Genomic DNA, 15,683 nt, shown 5'->3' on the forward strand with positions numbered 1-15,683 from the left:
AAAAAAAAAACAAAAAAAAACAAAAGCCTTCAGCCCACGGCCGTGTTACCCTCCAATAGGACCACTGCCTCAGTATTTCTGTAGGATAACAATCTGCTCATGAGAAAAAAGAAAAAAATAGCTCTGAGGAGAAGCATTAACTCAACTAGAAAGGATGGCATCTTGTTTACTCTCAGAACTCCGTGAGTGAAGACCCCTCCTCATGTCCCAGCCGCACAGACATTCATCCTAGAAATGCCACAGCTACCACCAGCTGCCTGCCTATGGTCTTGGTGCACAAACTCGCCCACCATGCTGGGCTCTGTGCCTTGAGATTGGGGAGGGGGCCTGGGTAAGAGCTCCGTCCTGCGTGCCACCCCTGAGAGCTGCTTAGCAACCTCATCACTCAGATAGAGGTGAACACAAGCCATTCTGGAGGGGCAGCATTCTATAAGCAATTGTACTACAGCAAAAACACAACACAAATTTTGCATCTTTTTTATTTCAGGGAAAAGGGCAGGTCACACTAAAATATAAAACAGTAAATCAGAAATGACAAAATCTCAAGTTACTCATGCATGCTGCTGTTTATCTTTGATAAATTTAAGTAATACAAGAAAAACTTACCACATCTTTGCTCAACCACGGACTATAACAAAAAAGCCACCCTAGTATAAATGTAATTTGAAATATAGAAAATTAAAAACAGTTGCTTCTTTTCCAACAATCCAGAGCTTGCCTAGTGACTCATCTGATAACAAATTTAGATAAATGTAACGCAAAAGAAATACTCAAAACAAGATATGGCATCTACCAGGCCCAGAGGCAGCAGGAGGCAGAGACGGCCCCTTGCTATGGGCACTGGTCCTAAACAGGGATGTCTAGGGAACCCCTGTGTGGCCTGGTGGCCAACACTTTCCTCTAACATCAAACCATGGAAATGGATTCCAGGGTGAAACAATATTCATATGTTCAGAAGATGATTTATTTATTCCACAGAAGTGGCACACAGACCACTACCTCTGACTGTGGACACATGGTCAAGGATGTCTGGTGAGTGAGACACAAGACAGGGCAGGTTGGTGACTCCTACTTTACTCCTTGGACACCAAAGTTGCTGAGAATAACCCTAAGTTTTTCACTAAAGGATCAGACTTGCAGATAAAATAATGGCAGTCTTGTCAAGTTTAGATCAAATAAGTGAGCAAAGTACAGATTATTTTAAAGCTATGACCTCTGTGTGGACCCTCTGAACTAAGAAAGGACACCCAAGACCCATCCTAGCCCCTGCAGACTCAGGGGGACCATCCTCAGAATGGACGGCTAAGTGGATTCTTCCTCAGATTTAGAGAAGAGCGGAAGAGGGAAAAACAAACCTTATCCTCAAGTAGAAGGTCATCCTGGTACCCACAGCCCTGTCCTAGGGTATACCTCCTGCACACGACCATCTGGGAGGGAGAGGGTCGCCCCAGGGAAAAGCACCACTTGCCATTTCTGATCCACATCACGAGTGGCACAGTTGACTTCTATGGACATCTGCCCCCTAGCCCCAACATTGGATGTTTCTTATCACAAACTGGTGGTGATGAGAGGAAAATTCCTCGGGGGGCAGCCTCCTGTCTGAGGTAACACAAACAGTATTTTCCTTTTTTTTTTTTTTTTTACCTTTACACTTACAATATAGTTGAATAGTCTGTTTCATCAAATTTTAATCCTCAACTTCCAAGAGTGTATTTTAAATTATTACCTTCCAAAAGAGAATGCTGCAGTGCCGACAAAAATGTAAAGTGTCTCCATACTGTTCTTTAGTGGGGTAATATTTCTGAAGTGCAAAATACATCAACTTCCATTCGACATGACCTTTTTCTGAAAGGATCAAATGTCTACAAAACTAAACACAAACAAAATTCTGTTCAGAATCAGATGGTGATTTTTAAAGCATAACACTGGGTGCAAAACTGTTTTTAAAAGGTAGTATCACATATAAAACATTTAATTATTAGAAATTAAACTTACTTGGATTAAATCAATAAGGCACGAATCAAATAAATCATGGATCGTCTGTATAATGGAACACCAAGCGTCTGTTAGACAGACTTAAATATTCTTATCTGGAACGACGTCTGTGACATATTATTTAAAGTTAGAATAAGTTACACACACCATATATTTGAGAAGGAACGTGTATATTTTGGTTATATAAAGAACACAACTCAATAATGAAAAGACAATAACTCAATTTATAGTTGTGCAAAGGACTTGAAAAGACATTTCTCCAAAGACGAAACACAAAATGGCCAATAACCTCATGCAAAGAAGCTTAGTAACACAGTCCTCAGTGAAATGGAATGAAATACCACTTTGTGCCCAGTAGGATGGCTAATCACAGATAATCACAGATACTGAGCAGGCAGAGAACTGGGAACCCTCACACATACATGGCTGTAGGATGTGCATGACGCAGCCACTTTGGAAAACAGTCTGACAGGCTGGGCACAGTGGCTTATGCCTATAATCCCAGCACTTGGGAGGCCGAGGCTGGAGGATTGCCTGAGCTCATGGGTTTGAGACCAGCCTGAGCCAGAGTGAGACCCCATCTCAAAAAACAGCAGGGCATTGTGGCAGGCACCTGTAGTCCTAGCTACTCAGGAGGCTGAGGCAAGAGAATCGCTAGAGCCCAAGAGTTGGAGGTTGCTGTGAGCTATGACATCACAGCACTCTACCCAGGGCAACAAAGTGAGACTCTGTCTCAAGAAAAAAAAAGAAAGAAAACAGACTGACAATTCTTCAAAAAGTTACAGAGTCACTATATGACCCAGAAATTTCACTCCTAGGTATGCACCTAAGAGAAATGAACATGTGTCTACACACAAACTCAAACAGGAATGTTCAGTAGCATTTTTTATAAAAGCCTCAAAACTTTCATGAAACAAACCAAATGTCCATCAACTGCTAAACAGATAAAAAAATGTAATATATACCTAGAGTGGAATTTTATTCAGCCCTAAAAGGGAATGAAGTTGACAAGACAGAGTCTTGAGGACGTGCAAATGGAAAGAAGCCACTTACGAAAGGCCATGTACTGCACACTCCACTTACATCAAACATCAGAACAGGGAAAGACAAAAAGAAAGAGGCCTGGGTGGCCCAGGGCTGAGGAGGGACAGAAGTGGCCACTAATTGCAATGTTACCAAAACACCATCTTTACAGAGTGTAGGAAGGTAACAGCACACAGCTAGGTCAATCTGTGTGTATGTTTGAGTACATACAAAAACCTGAATCAACAAAATGCACAAGCTAATAAACTCAGGGTTGCCCTTGAGTAGGGGGTAAGCACCTCCCAGGGTATAAAACACTGTACTAGTCATTGGTTCCAACAAGCATGCTTTACTTTTCATCTCCTACTTCAGTCATGGCTTCTGAGGACTCTGGAAGTTATCACAGAGCCAATGAGGAACTCTCATTTCTATCAGAATTTGAAAAGTAAAAAGGTTCTATTAATTTCTCTATCTTCCAAGCACCACTCAAACATTAGAGAGTAAAGACAAGTGCTACTGTCCCTTTTCTGCTTCACTGACTCTGTGCTACTCCTGTGTCCACAGAGGGAAGTGCTTCCACCATCTTTTTTCCCTTAAGTAACCATTTGTGGTCTTCTGGACTCAAATCCAACACCCAAAACAGACACTCAAGTCAAGAGAACACTCAAGAGAACACAGAAGCTCTTCCTTCCCTCGTTCCTGGGCATCAAATTTCACTATGAGGACACTTCCCCACCTGGCACCAAAGTTACTCCTAATATCTTCATCTTTTTTCAGGGCCTTACTGTGACTTACTGAGCCCTAAAGAACAGATAATATTTTGATGCTATGTTTTTATAATTCAATTAAGGAAATGTGTACAAACAAGGTACACCTACATCCCTAATTCTAACCCACCTGTTCTGGGAGGACTTTAACATAAATCATGAACCTTCTTTACAGTGGTTCCTTTAAAGAGCTTCAAGGACTACAGAGGTCAACAGACGTCCCTAAGACACACGTAGGTCTAGACATGTGAACACCTGTCAGGACTCCTAGCACGTGTGGTAATTACCAGCCAGGCCTAGACCCCCTCCCCTCCCTCTCAGGATCCAGACCCTCCCTCCAGACACTGTGCAGCATGCTCCACCCACATCTGGTACTGAGAACCCAGCCACCATCCTCTGGGCAAATCAACACCAGAATCTCTTTGCTTCTCCCCAACAAGCCCACGAGATGGTTTCTCCAGGAGTCAGAGCCTCTTGCTGACCTCTCCTGTGGGTCCCATACCCTGGATCTGAGCACCTGAGCAGCTTGATCCCCACATCCTCTGTGGTATCTCCTCAGTGGGCATCCTTGAGGCTCTGCCCCATTACTCTGTCCTCTCTCCACAAGTCTGTCCAGGCCTCTCCAACACATGCTGCTCTCTGCGAGAACCTCCACTCAGATCTGCCTTCCCGTTGGCCTGGCCAGTTTCCTGCCCACCACCTTCCTTTCCCAAGACAGGTCTCCTGGCATCCCCCAGCCAGTCCCTCAACAGGAACTAAGGCTATTCAGAGTTGAACCGCATCCCAGGGCGGTGCTGGCTCCTCTGAGGACAAGGGTCCCAGGATGGCTGAGCCACAGCCTCACTCCCTCGGCCCCACTCAACATACAACACCCTCCCTTTGTCAGGCCCTTCCCTCTGTCAAAGACCTGCAGGCGGCAGTAATTCTCCCCAGTTGCACCCTGGCCCCCATGCTGTGCTCCAAGGTGGGCAGTGCTGCCGGAGGGGCACAGCCCACCTGGTGAAGACTGAGCATGTCTCCCTCTCCCCTGCACATCTACAGGGGGAACAAAGGACACCAAGTCCCACAGAGGCCTGGTGATGGGGCCCACCGGACTGTGCTATGACAAGGAAGTAGACTCCAAACGAAGTACACCCAGACATGCTTGTGCTGCCCTCAGCTGAGTGGTGACAAGAACTGAATGAGCTTCTCAAGGGCTCATGGATGCTCAGGACATGCAGACTCAGTGGACAAAGAGAAGTGGAGGTACCCCTCGTCAGCTCCTGCTCTGCTGCTTGGTTTTAGCTTATGTTTAGAATTACGTTTCTTTTTGACTATGAAGAACAAACCTTACAATCTATAGAGAAACCCTGAGGGATTTCTAGATTCCTGACTATTGTGACACCTTAGAAGTGGGAACACCTGGCCACCCTCTCCAGCCAGGGCCTGGCTATGCCACACTCACCTGCTTTTCGGCAAAGTGGTACTGACACAGCCTCTTCCACAGCTGCCTGTCCTCACTAAGCATGTACAGGGTGGGGGTCACTTGGCCCAGAGTGACGATGTCCCAGCCATCTGAGAAGCGGTACAGGATGTTGTTCAGCATGTGCAGAGGGAGGTCACTGAGCGTGAGCCCACTGTCCACTTGCTGGAAGGAAGACACACGGCACGTTACTGAGAAGACAAGACTCAGTGTCTGGTCATAGGGATATGGCAGTTGGGCTTGTGAGACACTCTAGTTCCAGAGGAGCCCTCCTGCTAAGGCATCACTGTGCCCCCTACTCCACAGGTGTGAAGGTCTCATGATGCTGGGCAGGCTGGTGCTAGCTCCCCCCACTACACCTCCACCCTACTCTCCATGCCAGGAGCAAGGACTTGACTGTAAAGTCTACAGGAATCATATGTGGAACTGCTGGCAGCATCAGCCAGAAGGCTCACTGGGAGGGGACTCAGCTGGGAATGCTCCGAGCCCCCCAACCCCCATCTTTGGGGCGTGGCTTGTTTCTCAGAGGTGAGAAGGTTGACCACATCTTAAGGGCCTGATCAAGCTTTACCTATACTTATTTTAATAATATAAAAATTTTAACTTTTCTTTATTGAGGTGTAACTGATATGAAAATTGTATATATTTACAGTACATGATGTTGTAATGTTTACATATGTTACAAAATGATTACCACAATCAACCTAATTAACACAGGAATTTTGTGAGGTAGTCTACTTTGTTGGTGGCGTAAAATCAGCCACATTGGGAAAATGACAAGTGACACAGGTCAGAGCTCCTGTCCCCTGAGAGCCAGCTGCTGGGCACTGACCGCACAGCACCACCCATGTGTTTGGCTCCACCTGAAGTGTCACAGCATTTATGAAGGGATGGGCCTTGTCTGCAGCTCATGTGCACCTTTGATTATGACTCCTCAACCCCACCCAACCACTCTGAGCCACGCACAGCTCCCTGGGCCCCTGGAGTCTGAGACCAACATGACACTTGCTCACAATGGGCTTGACACACAGAGCCCACCCTAACTGGTCACAGGAGCTATGTGTGAGCTCAGATTCATCATCTTCGAATGCAGCTTAAAAAACAAAGTATGTGTGTTTTACAACTGAGAAAACAGCAGCACTTCTAGTGTTCTTATAAACTTTTCAAAGATGATACACATGGAGCTTCTTACTTTGGGAAATATGAGAATTTAGAAAAGAAAGTAGACTGCTGACTCATGGGAGAAAACCGGCCCTCACCACATGAGGCTGAACTTCATGCAGAGCACACAGACTTCACCCCCAGGGTTCTTGGACCTCCCAGTAGCTCTGCCCCCATCTGTTCATATCACCTTAAAACTGAAGGCGGGCTGGGCAAGGTGGCTCACATCTATAATCCCAACACTTGGGGAGACCAAGGTGGGAGGGTTGCTTAAGAGCAGGAGTTTGATACCAGCCTGGGCAATAAGAGCCCATCTCTACTAAAAATAGAAAAATTAGCCAGGCATGGGGGCAGGTGCCTGTAGTCCCAGCTACTTGGGAGGCTGAGGCAGGAGGACCACTTGAGCCCAGGAGTTTGAGGTTGTAGTGAGCTGTGATGATGCAACTGTACTCCAACTTGGGTAATACACCAAGATCCTACCTCTAAAAAAATAGTAATATGACAAAACATAAACTTAACACACACACACACACAAAAACCCTTAAGAGAAATAAACATCAGGCAGCAACCTGGATAAAGACCAGGATCACTGTCCTCAGAAGCATCCACAGACCGACTCAGCTGGCTCAGTCCCATGTCCACAAACCTCTGGGCTTTGATGCTGTAAGTAGCTCTTTCCATTGGTCTCAAGTAACATTCCCAGAAAGGTCAAAGTCCTCTGTGGCACCTGAACTGATATTAGCCTTCCAAGGCTGGACACAAAGCCCCAGCGTCCCCACCTGGCCAAAGCTACCACCATGCTGGGCAGACAGGCCCCAGAGGCACAGTCAGGGAGTGCACAGGAAAGACCTTAGCAACCTGCAACTCAGAAAGAACCAGTCTCAGGGGTAAGAGCTGCGCAGGCGCGAGGAAAACCAGCCTCTCTGTGTGCTGCTTTCACAGCTGCCTGTCCCTCTGTCAAGTGTCATCACTCCCTTCCCTTCTGTACTTCATTTTTCCTACTTGATCAGAATGGTGTGACAGTGGCTCTGGTCTTCTGTGCGGAGCCAAAAAGGAGGCACCAGGGCTGTGGGACCTGCCTGAGGCCAAAACCAGAGTGGCTACCCCTCAGAGCAAATGATGCCCTCTGCCTGCTTCTCTGCCGGGCCACTGTTTGAGTGGAAGTTAAGACGGAGAAGGAAGCTTAGCGCGCACTGCCCTTTCCCTTGCTCTGCCGCAGGCTACCTACCAAAGAAGAAACACTGTTCCTTGCCCTCCCCTCTCCTGCCCCTTCCTGTATGTGTGGCCACCACCTTTGCAGCTTCTCTGCTACCCTCACTGTTCTGAGGCTATCGTTAATCTACGTTTCTCTTTTAATGTGTGTGGCTGCTAAGTCCAACCTGGAACTTCCAGAAAGACCTGAAAGGGTGCTTGCCGGCCTCTCCCAAACACCCCCCTTCCTTAGGAATCCTGACCATTAAAACTGCATCACAGACAAGGAAAGGCTTCACTCTCCAGTGCGTAATAAGCACACTGGGGTGAGGGACACCTGGGCCACAGAACCAGGCTGTGCATGTCAGGGCATCTGCAGCAAACCATGAACATGTTCACATGTCCAGCAGGTGGACCTGTACCTGTATGACATAACCTACCTCTACATGGGAATGAGACAGAACAGATGGGTAGGGCCAGACCATGGAGAGCTCTGAATCCCTGGTAGTGTCACATGTAAAACAACAGAGCAAACAGTCCAATGCTTGGAACAAATCTGCTTAGTTCTTTCTTTTTTTGGAGATAGTCTTAAGCTGTCACCCTCAGTAGAGTGCCGTGGCGTCACAGCTCAAACTCGTGGGCTTAAGCGATTCTCTTGCCTTAGCCTCCCAAGTAGCTGAGACTATAGGTGCCCACCACAACACCCAGCTATTTTTATTTTTTTTTGGTTGTAGTTGTTGTTGTTTGGCAGGCCTGGGCTGGATTTGAACCCATCAGCTTCAGTGTATGTGGCTGGCACCCTAGCCACTGAGCTACAGGTGCCGAGCCAAATTTGCTTAGTTCTTACTGGTGCTGAATACTAGGCTATTAATCATTATTTCAGGCTCAGGGCCCATAGCTCAGTGGTTAGGGCACTGGCCACATACACTAATGCAGGCGGGTTCAAACCCAGCCCAGAACTGCTAAAAAACAATGACAACTGCAACAAAAAAAATAGCTGGGCATTGTGGGCATTGTGGCGCCTGTAGTCCCAGCTACTAGGGAGGCTGAGGCAAAACAATCACTTAAGCCCAAGAGCTTAAGGTTGGTTTGAGCTGTGATACCACTGCACTCTACTGAGGGTGATATCCTGAGACTCTATCTCAAAAAAAAAAAATCATATTTCAGACTCATAATTAGCAAATCACTACTCTTTCTGTAAACCCTATTTTAGACGGCAAATGACCAACAGTTAAGGTACTTCAACCCCACCCGGAAAGAACTCCTGTCACCAAAACCTGGCTGCAGGGATAAAGGTGAGTGTGACCCTGCCAGTACAATTTGGAAACTTATTTACACCATAAAGGCCACATAATTTATGACGCTAAGGTGTGTATTCAGTTTATTCCTTCTCTTATCAGAATTACAGATAAATAAAACACAATCTAACACACTAGTCAATGATTTTAATTTTTTTCTTATTGAAACTAGTTACTGGAATAAACAGAATTAAAACTAACGTGATTTATAAGAGCAATTTGCCTTGTCCACTGCTGTTAAAGCCCCCCACATACACACACGCCCCAAACAGGGGGTAAGGGGGGGGAAAGGCTATTTATCTTGGGGAAGCAGAAACCAGATAAATGGACAGTTACTGGCTACACAATTTAGCCTTAATTTATTAAATACTATTTTAACAACTGAAATACTTATTTTCCTTTAAAGTGAATTAATTTACCACCCAATCCCCCTGGATCAGCCCTGTCTGATGGTTACTACCCCTAGTCTTTCCAATAACTATAAACTATTAAGGGGTTTTTTTGGTTCAATTCTATTTTAAAGCAATTTAATTAATACTGTGACAAGGTTAAGAAAAAACTTTCAAAAAGCCGTAATAACCTCTCATATGAAGAGGTAATGACTTTTGTGATGTGAAAACAGAACACAGTATTCCTTCTAATCAAGAGATTCAGACCTTAGTCATCTGGAGATTCTGCAGCTGCTGTTGCCAGGTGAGAATAGTTTCCAATCGGCAAATCCAAATGTTGATGTTTCCCACCAACACAGACTTCCCCACTCCTCTAATAAGGATACAGAGGGTAGAGCTCAGGTCTTGGAGAAGATCTTTGATCAGGCGAGGATTGTGGTGGTCATCAAGGACTGGAATAAACAAAAACAAAACTGTACTGACAGTTAGCCACTGCTTTTAAAAACTGCCTAGTTTCACAACCCAAATACCTGTCAACAGATGAAAAGACAGACCACATGTGACCTATACCCAAGGAAGGAAATTGTGACAATTTCTTCAACATGGATGAACCTTGAGGACATCATCATGTCAAGTAAACTATGCCAATTGCAAAGGAACAGACAATGCATGATTCCACTCACGTGAGGCACCCACAGCAGTCCAATTCACAGAGACAGAAAGAGGAACAATGGTCAGCTGAGATGGGGGTGGCAGGAGGGCACATTAGTGTTTAATGGGGACAGAGTTCCAGTTTGGGACAGTGAAGGAGTTCTGGAGATGGACAGTAGTGGTGGCTGCACAACAGCACACGTGGACTCAATGCCACCGAACTATATACTGAAAAATGATAAATTTTATGCTATTTGTATTTTATTTTACTTTTTTTTTAGAGATAGAGTCTCACTTTATCACCCTCGGTAGAATGCCATGGTGTCACAGCTCACAGCAACCTTCAACTCCTGGGCTTAGCAATTCTCCTGCCTCAGCCTCCAGAGTAGCTGGGACTACAGGTGTCTGCCACAATGCCTGGCTATTTTTTTGTTGCAGTTTGGACGGGGCCGGGTCTGAACCCACCACCCTCAGTATATGGGGCTGGCACCCTACTCACTGAGTCACAGGTGCCCTTTTTTTTTTTTTTTTTGAGATAGTCTCACTATGTCACCCTTGGTAGAGTGCTATGGCGTCACAGCTCACAGCAACCTCAAACTCTTGGGCTTCAGCAATTCTCTTGCCTCAGCCTCCACGTAGCTGGGACTACAGGCGCCTGCCACAATGCCCGTCTATTTTTATTGTTGTTGTCATTGTTGTTCAGCAGGCCCGGGCTGGGTTTGAATCTATCAGCCTTCCCCCAACCATGGAGCTATAGGTGCCCAGCCTATGCTATTTGTATTTTAACACAATAAAAAAAATCTAAGTTCACTGCAACCCAAAAGTAGCATCATTTTTGAGATTCTGTTAGTATAATGAGATTTTTGAACACTTTAAAATTTTGTCTGATGGTAAATTTTCAGTTGGGTCTATAATTTTCTCTTTAAGAGTATCAGTTTATAATTTCCTTTGTGCTTATCATAAAGAAAATTAACATTTTAAAATGGCTTATACTCATAGTGTGAAATTTAAAGTTTCATTTACTAATAGCCACTAATTAACTGAAGTAAGCTAATTATAAAAAATTATTGGCTTATCTGACACTCACGTGAATAAGTCACCATCTTGCTAATTATAAACCATACAGCTAAAATAAACTGATTCACTAACTATAAAACGGTAAAATACCTTTTTTAAAACCGTGGGATTAATCATTTTCCCTAATATACCCTTCTGTGTGCAAAAGCAACTTAAAAACAAAGTAAACAGCATGAGCCCTGGCAACAGGCAGGATAACCTGTACTCCTATCCGACAATGCCACAGATTCACATCAGTGTTTTGACAGCACGCACATTGGGAAAAGACAAGAGAAAAATACCATCTCCTTTGGCCAAATTTCTAATTAAGATTTAGATTATTAAAAATATCAGTGAGCATCTTACCCTTTTGAACAATCTTATCCAAAATGTTGAAGTAATTCTTTTGTGCCACACCACTCAGTGAAGTTAACTGGGACTTTGCAATGAGCTGCAACAGCTAAAGGAAAGAAGAGAAAAGCTGAGCCCTGTCTAAGTCCGTTCCGGAAACGTGAACCCCACACGTGGGCACGCAAACACACGGACTCCAAATGCAGTCACTGCGTCAGCCTAAGACCAAGTGCAGGACACAGTCACCTCCTGAAGTCAAAGTAAAGGCCTTAGGCACCTGGGATGATCTGGCCCCATAAGTCATTCATTTAGAAAATTCCTTGCTGACTTTCCACAAGCAAGGACATCCAAACGTGCCTGTGTCCAGCACCTAAAGTCCATCTGTTTACAGGTTTATCTTTACAGCTAACATGTAAACAACACAGCATCAGACAGGTTTCCACCTGTCCGGGGACATCCATATAACTTCTGGTTCCTTTGCTCCCTTTTCCCTTCTAAAACATTCCCCTTGTTTTATGTGAAAGATGGACTTCCCTGACCTCAGAAGAACATAACCACTTTGCTGCATTATATATACTCCCCCACCCTCACCTTTTTCCTTTCCTCTATTGCTTTTAAATGTCAAAGGTTCCAATTTCTTCAGGAAAACAACCAACACTTTTCAGTGGTTTGTGTTTTTCCTGGGCCATCCTCAGGGGACGAGCATAGTCCCCTACTACAGTGCCCACTGTGTGTCCCTGTAATTCCATACAGGGCAGTTTTGAAACCTTCTGTTAATAAACCTCCACTGAGTGTGACTTGTTTTCTGCCACTTATAGTTTAACAGAACACTAGAGATGAAAAATGGCTAATTCACAAGTGTACAAGTTCAGCAGTGCAGGTTGTGAGTTTGTGTTTACAGAGTTGTTAGCCGACTGTAGAAACGTGTAGGATTTATGTTTCCCAAATTGTACTTCCATGACCAGATGGACCAAAATGCCCATGTGCACAACATTTAAGAACTTACCAGTTCACGAGAGGAGTTTGGCAAACAGACTTTTGCAGAAAGAGCAAGGCATTACCCACATTTTTAGGCTTCACTATAGCTCCTACCAGCACCAGCAGGCAAGAGTGACTAGTTCAACAGTGATTCTGAGGTAGTGAAACTCCCCTGTATGGAATTATAGGGACACTCAGTGGGCCCTACAGTAGTCCAACACCAGCTGCTATCCCCTCGCTGGCTCCCCTACAGCTCCTCACTATTCAGGAGCCCCATGGCTGACACTCAGGAAGATTCTTCACTTTTTTCACTGTTCCCATGGTAGCATCACGCTGCGAGCCCTCAGGGTGGCTTCTGAAGTATCTTCCAGGCCACTGACTCAGCAGAGATGACGATTTCTATGCCCCTATACTTTCACCCCAAACCCAGATAAGCAGTAGATCCAACTGCCTAGCTCTTTGCCCATCAAACTATCTTTAAAAATTATTTTCCTCAAATTCTCAGGTGGATTTGAGAAATTTCCCGTGTCTCTTTGAACAGGGCCTGGTATGTTAAACTTTCTCTGCTGTCTCAGTGCACTGGCCTCCTCTGGAGCAGCAATACTGACACTGATGAGGCTCTAAGTGCAGGTAAAATTAGTACTCTACTCTCTAAAAAGTTAAAACGAATTAAGCTTAGGAAAACAAAAATCCTCAAAATTAGAGTGAAATTTTGAAAAATTATGAAAAATATGCCAATTTCAAATATTTTTAACAGTCCCAAACCATCTTATGATTTTATATATAGAATTGTAGAATAAATATGGATTTCTGTTTTTTGAACATATTCAATTTTCAGTTATGCCAAGGTATAGGAGAGTAAAAATTAAACTTTCATTCCAAACTGCTTATATTTATTTTAATAAATGAAACAATCCATAATTGAACACTAAACCACAATATTAATTTTTATCCAAAAAGCATGCAGTAATTACTGATTAGTCTCCATTTAAAATTTCTAAGTTTGGACTTAGAATTTAACTTAGAAGTTTAAGTAAAAGGACTTTATTTAAAATGATAGTTGAAAAATACATTCTAGTAAGTTTTTTTATACAAATTCTTAAGGGCAGATATTACTAAACAGCATTAGAAAAAGAAGAAAATGCTTTTAATCAGGCATTTAAAAAATATATGTACATTTCTTATTTGTAGCTATTTAGTAACAATGAGTAATAATAACTCAGCATTGATTATTTGAAAACATATTATTTACAAAACCTGCAAAACAATTCTCAGCTATAAACACTGAAAGCAGCAAAAAATACCAAATCCCTCATTAGCAAAGTGAGTAAAGACTCAGTTCAGCTCCACAAGAACTGACTAAGCAAGTTCTGTATTGTTTAAAGTTTAAACAATAGCAAAATGAGTAAAAATTCAGAACTTTACTGACTCTTCCCCTCCTCCCAATGCCTCGTCAACCACAGAGCCACCAGTGGGTGAGGGCTCATCCCAGGCCCCGCCGCCTGTGACTCCAATGCTGGAAAATCCTCAGTACTTATAGCTTTCTCCAGGGCCCCCTTTACATAGCTGCCAAAAGCATCTTCTAGAATGTAAACTTACAATTTTCAAAATACAGTTATTCAAAGAGTCCTTAATGCAGTTTGTGAACTAAATCACTTACTTTGACCACATAATTGAACCTTCGGATATCTTGAATTGCACTTGAGAAATCTAACCGATTAAAGGCTTCTCCCAGGGTACAATAGCCATGCCTCTGAAAAGGAGCACAGAACAGTTAAATTAGTCAATTAGCCGAAAGGAATTGACAGGGAATGTCAATCTGATGTGCAAAAACTTTTTAAAGCTTCTGCAAAGGACATTTGTTTTTATGCTGAAGACTGACTTCAGATTCAGATGAGAATACACTAAAATTATAGCAATGCTAAATTTAAGCCATTTATGCAAGACACAATGAAATGATATGTTTTACACCCTACTGATGTCATAACAAAGAGGAGTATTTATCAAATATCTTGCTGGTTTCTTTTGCTGGGGACAAATTGAGGGGTGGACAAATTTAATGCTGATATCATAAAACACAAGATATACTGTAGGTTATAGTAACAAAATAAAAATACACCAATCACCTGCTTAGTATATTATAAGGATGCAGATGTTATAGATGTATAGTGGAAACACAGGATTCCTCTACAGGGAAGGACCGCCTGGGGTATGCTCACCAGCAAAGGCTCAAGCCCCAGAGAGGCACCTGGACAGGAGGAAAGCACCTCTGAAAAACAGCACAGGGGTGCAGGCAAGCACAGGCACAATCTCAGGGAGCTTCCAGGCTGGGAGCTGGGCACCCAAAACACCAAAGAAGCTAGTCACTAGACCCCTGTGTCCAGGAGTGAAAGGAATAAAATGAAACGTAACTTATTTTCAGGACTGAAAACACTGCTGTCCAATTTCAGATGCTTTTCTTTAATGGTATACCCTATATTCTGGTTTGTACAGAGATACATATTAGGTTGAGGAGTCATTTCTTTTATTAATATTTTTTTTAGAGACAGAGCCTTACTTTATCACCCTTGGTAGAGTGCCATGGGATCACAGTTCACAGCAACCTCCAGCTCTTGGGCTTAGGCGATTCTCTTGCCTCATCCTCCCGAGCAGCTGGGACCACAGGTGCCCACCCACAGCGCCCAGCTATTTTTTGTTGTTGTTGTTGCAGTTTGGCAGGGGCCAAGTTGGAACCTGCCACCCTCAGTATCTGGGGCCGGCGCCCTACTCACTGAGCCACAGGCACCACCCTGAGGAGTCATTTTAAAGTCTATCTCCACTCTCCATATTTGAAATATTATACCTAAAATATATACATATATTTTCAATTCAAAGTTGTAAGGATAGATACACTTGAGCACGATAATGAAAAACATGAGGAGACTCCTCAAATTTCAAACAGATGATTGGGATGGTGTAGACAAAGTGGCTAGAGCAGCACCACCCCAGCCTTAGTGACAGATGCACCGCAGAGGTTCATATGGCTTTGTGCCCAAATCCCAAGAACAGTCCTAAAGCATGCAAAAATCTAAATACAAGTATGTCTACTGAGTGTCTTCTATGTGCCAGACATTTCCCCAGCACCTGCAGTGAGAGGTCTATTAGATAGGGATTATACTCTGAACCATCCCCAGCATGCAGAACCTTCTCCCAGGAGCTGGAGTAACAGGTCCATTAGATGGGGATTATACTCTGAACCATCCCCAGCATGCAGAACCTTCTTCCCAGAGCTGGAGTAAGGTCCATTAGATAGGGATTATACTCTGAACCATCCCCAGCATGCAGAACCTTCTCCCAGGAGCTGGAGTAACAGGTCCATTAG

At 43.9% G+C, this 15,683-nt stretch overlaps 1 protein-coding gene across 2 annotated transcripts in view; it reads right to left on the reverse strand.

The window, feature by feature from the left end:
- Positions 1-15,683, reverse strand: part of FBXO25 (F-box protein 25) — a 35,076-nt gene that overhangs the window by 5,216 nt on the left and 14,177 nt on the right. For both annotated transcript variants that reach the window (XM_003797281.3, XM_023517583.1), the window contains 5 exons: positions 13,983-14,075; positions 11,360-11,453; positions 9,554-9,738; positions 5,230-5,412; positions 1,727-1,870 (listed from right to left, as the gene is read on the reverse strand). In XM_003797281.3, coding sequence (XP_003797329.1) covers positions 1,727-1,870; positions 5,230-5,412; positions 9,554-9,738; positions 11,360-11,453; positions 13,983-14,075 — 699 coding nt within the window. The remainder of the gene's footprint in view (positions 1-1,726; positions 1,871-5,229; positions 5,413-9,553; positions 9,739-11,359; positions 11,454-13,982; positions 14,076-15,683) is intronic.

This window comes from Otolemur garnettii, unplaced genomic scaffold (assembly GCF_000181295.1).
Source record: "Otolemur garnettii isolate 467f Iridium unplaced genomic scaffold, OtoGar3 scaffold00114, whole genome shotgun sequence".
Lineage (NCBI taxonomy): Eukaryota > Metazoa > Chordata > Mammalia > Primates > Galagidae > Otolemur > Otolemur garnettii.